The sequence below is a fragment of the Mercenaria mercenaria genome, chromosome 4 (genome assembly GCF_021730395.1).
Source record: "Mercenaria mercenaria strain notata chromosome 4, MADL_Memer_1, whole genome shotgun sequence".
NCBI classification, from domain to species: domain Eukaryota; kingdom Metazoa; phylum Mollusca; class Bivalvia; order Venerida; family Veneridae; genus Mercenaria; species Mercenaria mercenaria.
Window position 1 is genome coordinate 79,328,844 of NC_069364.1, and position 16,725 is coordinate 79,345,568.

Here is a 16,725-nt window from a genome sequence, read left to right on the forward strand (position 1 = left end):
CATTTTTGACTATTTCAGGGGCCATAACTCTGAAAATAGGGGGCGGAGCCTGATGAAAAATGGGAGGTGCGCAAGTTCATATCATGATTAAGATTCATGCAAGGTTTCATGAATCTATATCAAATACTTTTTGAGCTAGGCGTGTCACAAGGTAAAAATATGCATTTTTGATTATTTCAGGGACCATAACTCTGAAAATAGGGGGTGGACCCAGACGAAAAATAGGAGGTGCGCAAGTTCATATCATGATAAAGACTCATGCAAGGTTTCATGAATCTATATCAAATACTTTTTGAGCTAGGCGTGTCACAAGGTAAAAATGTGCATTTTTGACTATTTCAGGGGCCATAACTCTGAAAATAGGGGGCGGAGCTAGACGAAAATTAGGAGGTGCGCAAGTTCATATCATGATAAAGACTCATGCAAGGTTTCATCAATTTATATCAAATACTTTTCGAGCTAGGCGCGTCGTGAACTTCGGACCGACGGATGGACAGACGCACAGACGCACGGACAAGACCAAATCTATATGCCCCCACCACTCATGGGGGGGGCACAAAAATACGATTCTGCGGACGTCTCAACTGCTGTACAAAATTATTGTAAAAAGATCGCCAATATCTACGAGTTTGGTATTATTTTGATAAAGATTAATAAATATATCAGTTAGATGTATAAATCTGAACAAGTTGATGCAAGAATCTGGCATTTTTAAAGCACGAGAATCGAAACATGAATGAAAATTTTCATGGCGTTTCGATCGTGCACCTGATAAATTTACGGGTTTTGGACGTGTAAATTTCGGATAAAAATGTTAAGGCGACTTTTTCATAGCTAAGTTAATACTTTATTTATAAATTCATGAAAATGATAATGCAATAATCAATTTCCTTAAATAATTACTGTTTATAAGTTATAGCAAGACCCACAGAAAGTGGAAATATATAATTATAGGCAGGAAACTGAATACTGTCAAATCTTCTCCTTAAATTCCTCGATTTCTCCCTAAATTCTGCGGAGGGAGAAGTCACTTCTCCCTAAAATTTTGACCTAGGATGATCCCTGTCTTATAAGGCTTTATTATGCGTGACTGGAATTTAAATAGGTCATGGTTTTTTCAAGAATGTTTAAATTATACAAATTTGACAGTTTATTGATTTATATCGATAACAAGAGCTGTCGGATGACAGCGCGCTCGACTATTCGAAGAATTGATTGAAGAATGGGGTCAAAATATTTCCATAGATTTTCAGACTAAACAAAAAAATGGATTAAACAAAAAATGTTCCTGTATTTGTGGATTTCGATTAGTCTTGCACTAAATGGCAATGTGTGACCATGATGGCAAATATGTTAAGTTATATGTTAGGCAAAACATGGACTTATATGAAAAATTTAACTTATCTCCAAGTCCAAAAGGGGCCACAATTCAGTCAAAATAGTTGACAGAGTTATGTACTCTTGCCTACAGATGGAAATCATGTTGATAAACTAGTGTTAAAAGTTTCAAAGCCACAGTTCAAATAGTTTTGACAAAACACTGACTTGTAGGAAAAACTGAACAAATTTGAAAGTCCAAAAAGGGCCATAATTCAGTCAAAATAGTTGTCAGAGTTATGTACTCTTGCCTAGAGATGGAAATCATAATGATAAACAAGTGTTTAAAGTTTAAAAGACATATGTCAAATAGTCTTGACAAAACATGGACATATACAAAACAGAACCAGTTTCCAAGTTCAAAAAGGGCCATAATTCAGCCAAAAAAGAGGAGAGAGTTACGTACTCTTGCCTATTGATAGAGACTATTATACTGAACAAGATATAAAAGTTTCAAAGCCATATGTCAAACACTTTACACAAAATATAAACTGGTACGAAAAACTTAACCAAGATTTCTAAGTCAAAAGGGGCCATAATTCAGTCAAAATGCTTGATGGAGTTATGTACTCTTGCCTACAACTGGATATTGTGATGGTAAACAAGTGTTGAAAGTTTCAAAGCTTTATCTCAAAAGACTTTGTCAAAATGTGGACTGGTACGAAAAACTTAACCAGGATTTCTAAGTCAAAAAGGGGCCATAATTCAGTCAAAATGCTTGATGGAGTTATGTACTCTTGCCTACAACTGGACATGGTGATGGTAAACAAGTGTTGAAAGTTTCAAAGCTTTATCTCAAAAGACTTTGTCAAAATATGAACTGGTACGAAAAACTTAACCAAGATTTCTAAGTCAAAAGGGGCCATAATTCAGTCAAAATGCTTGACAGAGTTATGTACTCTTGCCTATAACTGGACATGGTGATGGTAAACAAGTGTTGAAAGTTTCAAAGCTTTATCTCAAAAGACTTTGTCAAAATATGAACTGGTACGAAAAACTTAACCAAGATTTCTAAGTCAAAAGGGGCCATAATTCAGTCAAAATGCTTGACAGAGTTATGTACTCTTGCCTATAACTGGACATGATGATGGTAAACAAGTGTTGAAAGTTTCAAAGCTTTATCTCAAAAGACTTTGTCAAAATGTGGACTGGTACGAAAAACTTAACCAGGGTGTGACGCCGACGCCGACGCCGACGCCATGGTGAGTAGGATAGCTCTACTTATTCTTCGAATAGTCGAGCTAAAAATAGGTATTTTAAATAAAGACATTCCTAACAAAATTTATTTATCATGAATTTAACAGGTAAAATATTAAGATAGTGAAAGAAAATTTTAAGTCCGCTTTTTAGAAAAATATGTAATAAACGTTTCAATTTCAGGAATTAAAAATAAAATAATTAAAGTTTCAGGGTTCCTACCCTAAAATGGGGTCAGGTTTTGAGGACAGAAAAATTTACCCCATTTAAAAGACTTATAGGCATTCACTGTAAAGATTGGCCCATTTTTGAGGACTCAAAATTTTTACCTGTTTCACTACGTTACCGGTGCGCAAAGGATATGAAAGGCAGTCTAAATACTTTTCAAGACAAGGTTTTAAATACTGCTTGATATGATCTCCATAGGGCAGTGACATTATCTAACAGTGTTTGTCAATAAAATGGTCTAAATACAGTGTGTGACATTGTCTTCTAACAGTATGTGAGATGGTTTAAATACAATATATCGCTCCGTCTACACACAGTTTGATAAGGAGATGGTCTAAAGACAATATATGACGAGAAATGAACACAGCATGTGAAATGACTGCAATTTAACACATAAACAGTTTAAGTGAATGATCTGAATAAACGGTGAGAAACAATTCAGGTACATTGTTGTATGATCTCACTACAACATTAGCAATAATCCGATGTCATTTGACAACATTTACATCTTCAACAAAATTTATCATATTGACTATGAAATGGTTAACAGTACCCACCATCTACACTCTTCTGTATAGGAGTACCTGTGACACACCATCTGTTTATTGCACTCAGTCGTAATGCCATTTCTGCTGTCTGAAAACAAACAGCATGAAAAATCACTGAAACAGAACCGAAATGGTTCTTTATTTCATTTGACCGAATAGATGATGTCATGAGCACAACAGAAAAATATTTTTGAAGAAATGAAAACAAAGATTTATCTTAAAGCCTATATCAAACCTTGAGATATTGAAGACATGGCTGATATATGACCTATTTCACCAGCCCTCCAGAATTAAAAGTTTTAATAGTTTATTGTAAAGTGTGAGTGAGTGAGTGAGTGAGTTGGGTTTTATGGCGAATCAACACAAAAAAGGTCATATATCGCTGAGATGAAGTTACACTGAAAACATAAACTGAAAACATCTTTAAAAACGTTCATGTAAAAACATAAATATTATCAAAAATATCAATTGTAAACATAATAATATGGCAATAGACAGGTTTATTGTAAAATATAGTGAAAATCACTTGAGCAAAAGTAAAAGCCACATTTTTTTGTTAAATCATCTAAAATCAGACCTCAAAGTACCGTAGTACATAATTGCATTCAGTTACCCGTTTCTATTTTCTCACCTTTGTGGTGGTGCATTCAACCATCTGTGCTTCATCAAGACAGATCTATAAAAAAAGAAAACAGAAGCATTTCAAAAACAATCAGTTCAAAAATTACAATGTATTTATGAGGATAAATTCTCCCTCTTGAAAAGACAAAGTGAAATATTGTAAAATCATTAGTTTTTGGGGAGACTAATTTGTAGTTATTATGTGGTTGAGTAGGTACACAAAAAAGTAAAATTCCAACACATATGCTCAAAACTTTAAATCTACAAATTCATATCCAAACGCATTACCCATTTTGGTCAAACACGCAAAATTTCCTTCTAACAAAATGAAATAATTTTACAGTAGCAAAGCCAGTTTCAAAATTTAACAAGTCTATGATTTCTCATCATTAATTTAGGTACTTTGAAAGGTTTAATAATAAACAAAAGCATAGTATGGTAAAGCTTTTTACAAAATTTCAATAATTATTAATATTATTATTGTAGAAAATATTTATATAATTTGTTTTCTTTATTCTATAAAGTCTACATAAAATGCAAATTGCCCAGCAGCTGATACTTATAAGACTGATCTATTGCATATAAGCAGATTCCTCCATATAAGACAATATAAAGTGATTTATTTGAAAGGGAAGAAATATCTTTACATACCCTCCACCATTCTACAGCAGTCATAGGGCTTGGTATAGCCATGAACCTCTTTGCATATCTCAACTTCCTACCCTCAGAACCTACAATGGAAATTGGTAGTTGTTAGTTGGAATTAACGTCGCACCGACACATGATAGGTCATATGGCGACTTTCCAGCTTTAATGGTGGAGGAAGACCCCAGGTACCCCTCCGTGCATTATTTCATCACGAGCAGGCACCTGGCTAGAACCACCGACCTTCCGTAAGCCAGCTGGATGTGGGTAGTTGTTAGGCTCAACAGAAACCATAAGGTGGTAAGTATTGGGTCAGTGTCAGTCACACAGCTGAAAGGTCATTGACTAAGAAAAGAGCAGGGGCAAGAGTAAAGTTAGGACCAATTCAGCCATAACAACAATTATTTACTAGTATATGGAACACAGGTATACCTGTGTGTTTTGGGAAGAGGATGGGATGGCCTCACGAACTTGGAGTAAAAATGCTTATCATTACTTCTCAGTATAAAATATCTGTTTGAAATCACTCCCAGACTAAAATACATGTGTAACTTGAAGAAAGTTCACACTTACTGTTACAATGTGGAAGATCTACATAGTCTATCTCTTTCCGAAGTGTTTCATATGTTGTTATTACAATATCCTGCTTGGCCAAGGTACGAGGCTGAATAAATCCTTGTTTATGTACACCATTATACATCTAGAAATAATAAAGATGAGAAGCTCATTTTTTTCCAGAGACACATTGTGATGGACAAAATTTCATACTAATGCACAAAAACTTGAAAAAGTTTTCTTTATAAAAACATTTTGAAAAAAGAATGCAAATTGTCATTTCATTCATCCTCTATTCTAATTTAGGACTTCATTTCAACTATAGACATTTTAACATTTATATAACTAAGCTTTGTATGTGCCAAAACTGCACAGAATTACAGGCACTTGTTCGGTAAAGTACTGGTTATGTTTTGCTGGCCCTTGCCTCTTCAGACTATTACATGTATGTATCTATCTAAACAGAGTTTAATATGAAATTTCAGTGTAAAACAGTCACTTACAAACACATTGATTGCCTCCTTTTTGACATGTTTCAATATTTCCTCCACCCACTGATGAGCTATAGAGAAAGGTGAGATAATCAGGGTTGCTCCTGAAGAAACTGGGTCCTGAAACATACATTTGTACTGCAAAGTTGGGTTCAAAACTAATTCTTTCTGGCATATTTTCAAAATATATTTTTTCTGAAAAGTTAAACAGAGTAAGACAGCTCTACACTACCATGATTGGTTTGACATAAGTGTACCATTGGGAAAATGACATCCAATATATACGACATGCATACAAATTACTGTATGAAGTTTTAATCTAATACATACAGCTGTTACTGAGATATAGCTGGATTGGTACACATAACATTAACAGAATTTTCTAAGTAAAGAAAGTGCCATAATTTGAATTAAACTCAACCAAGAGTTATTTAACTTTGTTATTTCAGTAGGTTTGGTGAGTTGGAAGCCTTGTTTCAATCCAACATATGCAATGGTTCAAGAGATATGAACTTGCACCCAAAACTTTAACCAAGGTGTGACACCAACAATGATGCCGACACCCAAGTGAATAGAACAGCTCTCACTATTCTTTAACCTTTGGCCTGCTGGTGGCAAGAGATTTTGCCTTTGCCTCCATACAGGTTGATCATGATTTGCACTGTTCACTATTCAGTCAGTAAATTTTCAGTGAACATCCTTTCAGTAATAAGTGGTACTGCCCATCAGTCCATTTTAGAAATATAGCAGGGTAAAGGTTAACAGTACCTACCGAAGCAACATGACAGTGTGGACATTTGAACTCCCCCCTGTATGGATCCTTCACATCATAGTTGACACATTCAGCATGCTGCCACAGATGGCATTTTGTACACTGGACTGCATGCTTCCTCTTTCTTCTACCTCTGTGTGCCTCCAAGCCTGTAGCACCACATAAACATTCAAATTCTGCCTTATGAACCTCTGGCCTTTCTGTGAAAATATTCTTAAATTCTTTTATATGACCAGGGACTGTTATATTTCTGGTTTTATAACCACTTTGACCCTCTGTATCTATATCACAGTCAGTTTTTTTATCACTAACATTCTCTGCAGTTTTTAAATCATTGTGATTTGATTGGTCCATTCTTTTCAAGTCTCTGCAATCTGATTGGTTACTTGTTTCTGAATTGAGATCAGGTGACACTTTTTCATTATTCAAATCAGAATAAATAAGTGTATCATCATCTGAATCTGATGAGAAAGAACTGATCCTTTTCCTCTTTCTTTTTCTCTTCTTCTTTTTGTTTGTTTCTATCTCAACCAGGTCTGAAATGAAAAATTACAAAAACTAACAGTAAATTGAACGATACCCCACAGAATCAAAGTCTACAACATGGCCATCCTGAACTTGTATTTTAATACTTTAAACTATTGTTCTTGTATTTACTCTCATCATATTCAAAAGAAGAGTTTTCATACTTTAATACTGCAAAATCATTTGAACCGTGCCATGGGAAAACCAACATAGTGGGTTTGCGACCAGCATGGATCCAGACCAGCCTGCACATCCACGCAGTCTGGTCAGGATCCATGCTGTTTGCTTTCAAAGCCTATTGGAATTAGAGAAACTGTTAGCGAACAGCATGGATCCTGACCAGACTGCGCGGATGCGCAGGCTGGTCTGGATCCATGCTGGTCGCACACCCACTATGTTGGTTTTCCCATGGCACGGCTCATTTAATTTCATGGTTTGGGCAAAAAGGGCTATTTCATTGAGGTATCAATTTGTGGATTTCAAACTTTGAATATAAAATGAATGGAAATATAACCTGTTCACTGAGAATTAAACTTGTGGATTCACTAAACCATGAAATCCATGAAAACCAGTAACCCACAAATATTATTAATTTCACAGCATGCAATCACGGCCTCATTTTTTGGTCGGAAAATATTGGTAAGAATTTCATTCTGCGAAACAGGATGTAGCACATCACTGTTTGACCACAATATCATCTTCAATAAAACTGAAATATGTACCTGTTTATTCAGATAAACTAAAAGCTAATTTACTTCGGACATATGCCATGTTCCGAGGGAAATAATATGTTACCTTCAACAACTGGTAGTGGATCTGGTAGTGGAACAGTTTCCCGTGGATTATGAAGCATACATGCCAGGACCTCTACGGTTTTCCCCAGACCCATCTCCTCCCCTAATATACCACCAGGAGGGGCGGGGACACAACAGGGACGCTCCAGCAAACATCTAGAAAAAAATCAAGATAATTAAATTAACAAATTCAAATATACGGTTCTGTATCACATTCTACTTGAAACAGGATACAAAGACCTGTAACCTCAGTGCAAAAAGATCTTAACTGTAATGACATTGAGAAGAGAAAAAATGATTAAGCAATTTTTGTGTCAAAAAAAGCATATCAAAAATTAAGATACATGTATGTGAAAAATTACTACTCACACCCCAGCATATTTGTGAAAATACAGCGTCTGACCATCCATCGTTACAATCTTCTTGTATAGTATATGCAGATCATCTGAAATATGTGTAGAACAGAGACAGAAATGACATTAAACTGCTATGGAGTACACTAAATGCTCCTCTTGTGTTGCCATATAATATGTTAAATGCTCATGTTACATATTTACATTAAATGCTCAAGTTGAGTTGCTGTGGAATACATTAAATGCTAAAGCTGAGTTGTCATGGAATACAATAAATACTTCTGTTGAGCTGCCATAGAGTACATTCTAATATGCTTGTCTCTGTTAAAACACTTACGTTAGAAGGACATCATGTTAACATGCACTGACGTCAAAGTTTTTGTTGTGACCAAGAAAGAGTGCTTCTATATTTTATCTACTGTTTCAGATCAAGAGCATATTAGAATCAAAATAGTTTATAGCAAAAGAGTCTTTTAACACTATTTATATACTTAGGCGTGATACGTCGTACAAATAATTTCACTCGGGCTGCGCCCTCGTGCAATTCTTATGCCCAACGTATAACCGCCCATGTGCATAAATAGTGTTAAAGCACTCTTTTGCTATAAATTATTTCTTAATTAAACACTCATGTTGAGTTGCCATGGAGTACATTAAATGATCCAGTTGAGTTGCCATATAATACATTAAATACTCCTGTTGAGTTACCATGGAGTACAATAAATACTCCTGTGTAGTTGTCATATAGTACATTACATGTTACTGCTGAATTGCCATGGAGTACATTAAAAGTTCCTGCTGAATTGCCATGGAGTACATTAAATACTCCAGAGCTGCCAAAGAGCCCATTAAATGAAGCATTACTTTCATAAATTACAGCCTCTAACTTGCACAAAAGTCAGTGACTTTAAAATATCTCACTTTTAAAACATAAACAACTATTTACCTTCAGAACTATCCTTAACTTGTACATGTCTTTCTTTTTCCAACATCCATGTGATAGCTTGCTGCTGATATGGTCGTAACCTAGGTAACAGGTCTGGATGCTGTATACCTGGAAGAACCTGACCGAATCCTGCCATGTGCCGTTCTTTAATCACCCTGTATAGCTCATCTATGTCATGCTTCTTGGTATACGGCAGATCATCATAATCTAGATATAAACATACAATAAAATTCTAAAAAATTTATATCATGCAGGTAGCGTTTATCAAAATGGACATCCTTACAATGTCTTGGAAAGCTTCAATATTGAAGAAAAAAAAAAAGAGAAAAAAATTGAAATGTATATTTAAAACAATAATAATGCCTTGAGGTCTGTGTCTGTATCACTGTTATGAAACTAGATGAATGCACTGACTATGATTGCTACAGGCTTTAAGGGAATGAGCAACATTACTGATGGTTTCGAGGATCCAAAGTTAAAAAAGTGAGGAGCCAATTGATGCTCAAGCTAGCAGTGTTTCAATATCTCTATAAATATTCATAGCCTTTGTGGCTGAATGGTTAAGGTTTTTGACTTCGAGGTCACTGTGGGTTCAAGCCCTGCACATGTCATGCGAGAAAGTCATGGTTCTACTCAGGTGTCCACTTGTGCCTGAAATAATTCTCCAAGGGGTACTTGGGTTTTCCTCCACCATTAACACTTGAAAGTTGACGTATGAATTAGGACCTGAACTGTGTCTGTTTGACTTTTAAAACAAGCTTTTTCAATGAAGAGAGGAAGGCATGCCCTTGATGTTTTTTCCATATATAGGCAAAGAAAAATAAAAATGCTGAATCTGATGCTAAATCAGTTTCAGGAGAAAACTACATATTTCAAATGAAATCTTCTGAGGGGATGCCTGTATGTTAAAACAGAACAAACCCTAAATTACAGAAGAAAAAGAAGCCCTGAAAACAAAAACAAACTACATGTACATGTAAGTAGCTGTGTAAGAACTATTTACATTCAAAAATATGTATAATCACTGCAATAGTCAATATTCTTTTGACTTGTTTGCAAAGTAGCCTTTACTTTCATTGGACGTTCGTATCAACTGATCATATGACATACAAAAATTTAAATGGGTAAAACTGGTTTTAGCCAGTTACTAGTTCTAAATTTTGATGACTGTGTATTTTTCCCCTTATTTTGATTGGTTGCTTATATCACCCCATTTTGTAATGCAGAACATGTTTGTAGATTTCTATGAATTGGCACAGTTACTCTCCTGGAATGAACCAGTCAAAACTGGTTCTGTGGTCATCTTGTGTGACCTAGTTTTCATGTTCCTTTACACAGTACTTAAGTCATTACTGCTGAGTGTTGCCATATTATGAATTTCATTTCTATCATTTTGTCATGTGTGGCCGACCTAGTTTCTTGCCACAGAACCAGTTTTCTACTGGAATGAACCAGTTAAGACTGGTTTTGTTGCAAGAAACTAGGTCCCCCACACAACATGACAAAATGATAGAAATGAAATTTATAATACGGCAACACTCAGCAGTAATGACTTAAGTATTGTGTAAAGGAACATGAAAAGGCAGTGTTTCATTACAGAACTTTTTCTGAAAAAATGTACTATATCATTTTTGAATTTTTAACAGTTATATACACAGACAAGTCGAGGGCTAAGCGCGAAACTATTGTATCTTGTTCTTTATTTATATACAGTTACAATAGTTTCGCGCTCAGCCCACGAAGTGCAAATTTATAAATACCTGGCACAGAAATTCCATAGAAATGCTGCATCAGAACTTTCAATGAGTGATTCTGTTGTTTTGTTGTTCTCACACCTTCACCTGGACAAGATAACCGTGAAAGCACAGTTTCAGTTCCAAAAACTTTCAGTGTAATACACTTATCCCTAGGCTCGAACCTGTTAATGACCACTTGGAAACTTTTACATTTCAATGCCTCTAAACACTCAAGAGGTAAGTCAGTGTCTACCAACCAAAACTGAACATCACGCAATGATGAGCTTCTTCTGAGCTTCACGCCTCTTTTCCCACTCGGTGTACGCTCTCCTTGCTCAAATATTTCATAACTCAGTAGATTCTTTTCACCTTGATCACTAACATGAAGTGTGAACTGTGTCACATCTGGTAAGCTATCTGTAGGTAAAGGAACAAAGACTGGAAAGGGTGAAAATCTTATCTCAAACTCAGCTAGCACACATTTCCAGGACCCTTCCTTGATTCTCAGTTCTGACAAAATAGGAATACCAAATAAACAATTTTCTTTATGCAGTTCATAAGTATCTAACAAACTGTCTCTTCTGTAACATGGACCTGCTTCGTCAAAACTAGAACTCTTTCCAGGAGCTACTGATAAATCTGTAACCTTCCCTTTCTCTGGATTGGATACATTTGTATCTGTAACTGTGACATCTGCATACACACTGTTTTCAACAGCATCTTCAATGAGTGGTGCTTTATTAGCTTCAGCATTGTCCATCATATTCCAAGTCAGACATTTTCTTTTGTCTTCACCTGCCTTTTGTGGTGCACTTTGCTTCCGTTTTCCCATGTTGTATGAAAAATCTTATCTTTCCCCTATCACTAATTTTTATTACAACATTTCATTTCAATTTATACTTTCTTTCATACAAACACTTTTCGGTCTATACTTTTCCATTAATCATGACAATCATTTTTTATTTTTTTAAATCCATTTACACATCAACATTTATCTTGCTCCTTTCACAGGTCACATTTCACAATTGCCAAAACAAATGACCTGTTCTCTGAAAAAAAGAATAATATATCACAATTTACCAGCCTGCCTGTCTGCCAATAAAATTTTGAACAAACGTTAAGTTTATATAATTATCTTTTACTGAGGCTAGGAACCAGTAAAGTGTTGTGCAATTATAAACTGATTGTGTAGCACTTTCATTTCCAAATGATGAAATAAAGGGAACCAGTCAATATTATATGGACTGGTATATTATTTAATTTTAACGTTGATAAATAAACAAAAGTTTCAGTCAGAACAACTTCAACAAGGAGCCGCATCTTGGACATACATGTACATGTACCTTTCTCATATGAACGAAAATATATTTATCACATTAGACTGATTAGTTACCAGAACAACAATGTGACTGCTATTTTTAAACATGATAAATTTTGTTTCCCATTTTTCCCTGCAATTAGCTTGCTATTTTTATGCATGACGACTTTGGGTACCTAAAATTCCACATAAGGCACTGTTAATAGCAGCAAGAGATATATTCTCGATATCGACATTATAGGATAAATCCCGTTTTCCAGTATTAACCACCAATAAACGCCCGTTCCCGGTTTTAAGGTGAGGGGGATATCGGCCATTACGCTACATGGCGGTAGTGTTTAGATTATCCTTTTTTCAAGTTTTAAACAAAGAAAATGAATAAAAAAAGTATTGCAGATTATCATTAAACATTGTTGTAATTAAGATGTAGCAAAAATATCCTCAAACTCAAAGTTTACTTTGAAATTTAATCTTTTATTCTACACTGCCGCTTCTGTAGCTTGATACCGAAGGTGTGAAATTATTCGCATTTTTCACGGTAAACAAGATTATTTTTGCAAAAAAAATGTTGCCGGGTTCGTAGACTAGTACTTCCATTGTGAGAAAGTAAGAGCATTCCTAAATCCTTATCTTCTGGCAAAAATAGTTGCTAATATTGTACACGGTCTTTATATCGGTTAATCTTGCCAGCCCCCCTGACCCTATTTATGGAAATACCGGAAAACGGGATTTATCCTATAATGTTGATGTGGTCAATTGATAAGGTCGGCATGATGTCACATCCGGAGCAATCGATTATGCAAATCACCTTGGAGGTGAAAGCAGGACCCGGCAATTCGTAGCGGATTAACTAGCCGTGTGGGTTGCGATGTTTTTATTTTCAAATAAAACAAATCAAGAGTCATTTTTTTATTATATACAGTCCTTACGCTATGGTACAATCTATATATTTTTCAAAACAAGTACGGTTTTTGTAATAATTGATTTTGTGGCATTTTAAAACGGTCTGGAAAAAGTGACACATTAGGTATTGTCAGCTCTTCAGCGTTACAGGTCAGCTATAATAAGTTTCCAAGATTATTCAACATTTTCTCAGTTTGCATATATAAGTACATGTATTAAACTAAACTAAATATCTTAGAACATAACATTTTTTTTATTCAACTTTGCTTAAAATCATAGCAGTTGTTTCTTTCATCTTTCAGATAATCTTTTAAGTGAAAGAATGTTTTTTTTCAAGAATGAACAGGTCAAATAAATAAGTAAATTAATTTTCTGATTTCTTTTATGTCTTTTTAAAATAAGCTGATTTTCTAAATGTTTTAATGCTCTGAAATAATTATACCGTTGCCATTTCTGATATTTCTGAAATGTATTTTGTGCGATATATTTCATTTAGTTTTATGTAATGCTATAAATGTACATCGAAGTACATGAAGTATGAAAGTCATTTAAATAAAGCTGTCAACTTATACTTTATTCTATGTAGATCTTAATTGCAGTTTTTTGTTTTGAAGAAATGTCCTTCCTGTCAAAAATTAGTTTGGTGAATTGATTTTAAAATTTCAAATGAACTATATGCTCAGGCATGTGTATTAATTAAGTTTTTTATGTAGTAGCTCTATTAATCCCTTTGTCAGTTGACACACAAATAACAATAATGTGCATCTTCAAAATATCATAAGACCCTGAAGGCATACATCAAACGGATAAGACAGGAAATTACCATAAGGCCCCGAAGGGGTACATCAGAGGGATAAAACAAACAGGAAATCAATCTATTAATTAGTGATAGTCATTAGGAACTGGTCAAAACTGATTCTCATTAATTAATATACCACATACTGATTGGTTTCCATAGTGATTTATGACTTATGATTGGAAGGAATGCTTTAATTTTGTGGTATGTGGAAGCAGTCAATTGTGACAGTCTAACAATTAACAAAAAATATGGATGCAAATTATCGTTCACAGTTTTAAATAATTGACAATTTACTACAAAGCAGAGATCAGTATTTTCGTAAATGTTAGTCATCAATTTATTGATACGTCCTGGCTTTTCGTAAAAAGAAGCTAGCATGCAGTTATTATATATCATTTTATCTCCACGTGTAAGCTCTAGATGTCATATTACATTTAAAACAATTGTAACATATAAAAAATCCCTTTGTGTTATAAATGCAGATAAAGATATTGTGATCCTGATATGCTCCGAGGGAGAAAAAATCCCTTCTCCAGTATTTACGCATTATGTACTAGACTATTAAGCTTTAAATTATGACACCTCTCATTAAATCTCACACGAATCAGAATTTAGGTAAGAGGTGTTGATTTAATTAAATCTGGCGTGACTGAATCACTTTTGACACCACAGTTTAAACTATCTGGCTTTCAGAACTATTTTAATGGCAGGCTACAAAATAAAACGAGAAAAGTGAAACACATGGAGAAACCTAATTGGGTGAGCTAGATTCTCTATTTTATTTATTTTTAAAAGACCTCCGATTTTTTAAATTATGATTTTCCTCCAGTCCGTCACAAATATGGGACCTTGCAGCTTACACGGATCAATGATGAATATCACATCTGAAACCTAAAAAAGAAAGTTTTCTTTCTCAGGACTGATTTCTGGAACATTATGCTACATTATAAATTCACTGACTTATTAATATTGCCCAAAATTTTACTTTAAGCAAAGAAAAACAACCAGCACTAGTGAAACACGAAACGCTTTTCAATTACAATTTAGCGTTTGCTGTCACCTCCGCTTGTTGCTACGCAACGCGATACGCTGAAGTGCCCGGATATCCGACCTGATCAATAGGCTACAATACAACTCGCTATCACACTTTAAAATATATTGAATAAAACAACTGTAAATATTTCTATATTGCAGTTAATTGAGTTTCGTTATCTTGTTGTACAGTACGATTGAAAACAGCACTGTCAAACCATACAAAGCAATTTAAACAAATTTTATTTGCAATCATCTGTTTGCCGATCGCGAAAATGTATGACTTTCTAAATTTTCTTCAACATTTCTACAGTATATCTAAAATTTCAGGTATGAACAGAGTGGAAAATGCATATGCAATTTAAGCCACTGATTCATTAATAACAAACTACCTGCAGTTGTATCTGTCGGGAAACAAAAAATTTTGCGACTTGCACAACACGATAAATTACGAACCAATCCGTATAGGTGTTCCTATTTCCTGTGCCGTACCGTGCATAATTGCGCGTTTTTGCATAATTTCTTACAGTTATTTACTTATACATTTTTTCTTAAATGATTATTTTATGAAATACTTTGATTACGCACAAACACGAAATATTTCAGCGAACATTGAAACTACTTTTGATTAAGTTTTGTTGTTTAGTTTAAATGAATTGGTGTAATTAAGTCAAGTCAAATTTATTTATTTTTTGTCGGTAGATAAATTAACATTATATTAAACATAAGCTATGTATAGAATTTGACCGACATATTTATATATAGAAATCAACATGTTAAATTACACATTTTACATATATCATAATTGTTATAAATTAAGAGCTGAAAGACAGTACATCTTGAAAGACAAAGGTAATAAGTACTGTTTGTTTAAGACTATGGAAATAAGAATTTTAAATAAGAATACATTAGGTTAAGTAAATAAATAAATATACTATATCCAAGTAATAAATAACTAAAATCAAAATATTCAAGCACATGCAATGACAGAAATGGGTAAAAAGCTTAAAATAAAGTACATGCAGTTTGCAAACTAAGAAAATAATGAAGCATACACATGGATTCAATATTAGAACACAGATAAACAGCTAAAAACTAGAACTTAAAACTCTCTAATCGTCAGCAGACAAAATTAATAAGCATCTTCGTCAGGCACCCAACCCTTGTATTCAAGTATTAACAGTTACTTTAGTGTGTTGTGGGATTTGTACCAACATGCAGCGGTATTTTGCACGCTTATATTAGTGCGTGAACCAATATATGCTAGTTGCTAATCTGAACAAAATTGTTTCACCATTTAAAACATTCTGAAAACTCGCTTTCATCTGTCTATCTATCTCTGTATATTTCATCATCATCATCATCATTTACAATAATGACACATTTATTATGGTCATGCGTAGGGGGTTAGAACAAAGTAAAAGTCTGTCAGGTTTCCTAGGCTACTCAGTCCACCTAGTGATTCCTAGCAGTTTTGATAAAAAGGTACAAACACCTATAACACAGTAAACTACAATATATATATACACACATAAACTATTCTGCAGAAAGGAAGACGTTAATATGGTTAAAACATGATAAAAGCAAAATTATTTATACTGGAATTATGGTGTAAACACCAATGTAGCCAGTGTCGACATGAATCCGGTGACAGTTTCAACACTGACTACATGAGATGGTATATTTGTTTTTCATCTAGTAAATAATGATTTTGTAATAATCAGCTGTAGTACTGTATATGGTATCTGAAATGCCAAACGATTGTAGTGTTTGGACTGTCTTGTGTATGGTGTGAAATTAACTTATTGCTTAGGATCAACATCTGCATGATAATAAACTATTTTGTGAAATAAAATTAGTCTACTGTATTGTCTTTTCAATTGTA

The 16,725-nt window shown here is 34.3% G+C and overlaps 1 protein-coding gene across 2 annotated transcripts in view; it reads right to left on the reverse strand.

Moving 5' to 3' along the window:
- LOC123552257 (E3 ubiquitin-protein ligase SHPRH-like) overlaps positions 1-15,303 on the reverse strand; it is a 41,272-nt gene extending 25,969 nt beyond the window's left edge. For both annotated transcript variants that reach the window (XM_045341767.2, XM_045341766.2), the window contains exons 1-11: positions 15,233-15,303; positions 10,813-11,837; positions 9,053-9,259; positions 8,123-8,198; positions 7,755-7,909; positions 6,435-6,970; positions 5,675-5,782; positions 5,190-5,316; positions 4,623-4,702; positions 3,982-4,026; positions 3,360-3,438 (exon numbers count right to left, since the gene is read on the reverse strand). In XM_045341767.2, coding sequence (XP_045197702.2) covers positions 3,360-3,438; positions 3,982-4,026; positions 4,623-4,702; positions 5,190-5,316; positions 5,675-5,782; positions 6,435-6,970; positions 7,755-7,909; positions 8,123-8,198; positions 9,053-9,259; positions 10,813-11,620 — 2,221 coding nt within the window. In that variant the 5' untranslated portion in view covers positions 11,621-11,837; positions 15,233-15,303. The remainder of the gene's footprint in view (positions 1-3,359; positions 3,439-3,981; positions 4,027-4,622; positions 4,703-5,189; positions 5,317-5,674; positions 5,783-6,434; positions 6,971-7,754; positions 7,910-8,122; positions 8,199-9,052; positions 9,260-10,812; positions 11,838-15,232) is intronic.
- Positions 15,304-16,725: the final 1,422 nt, after the last annotated feature.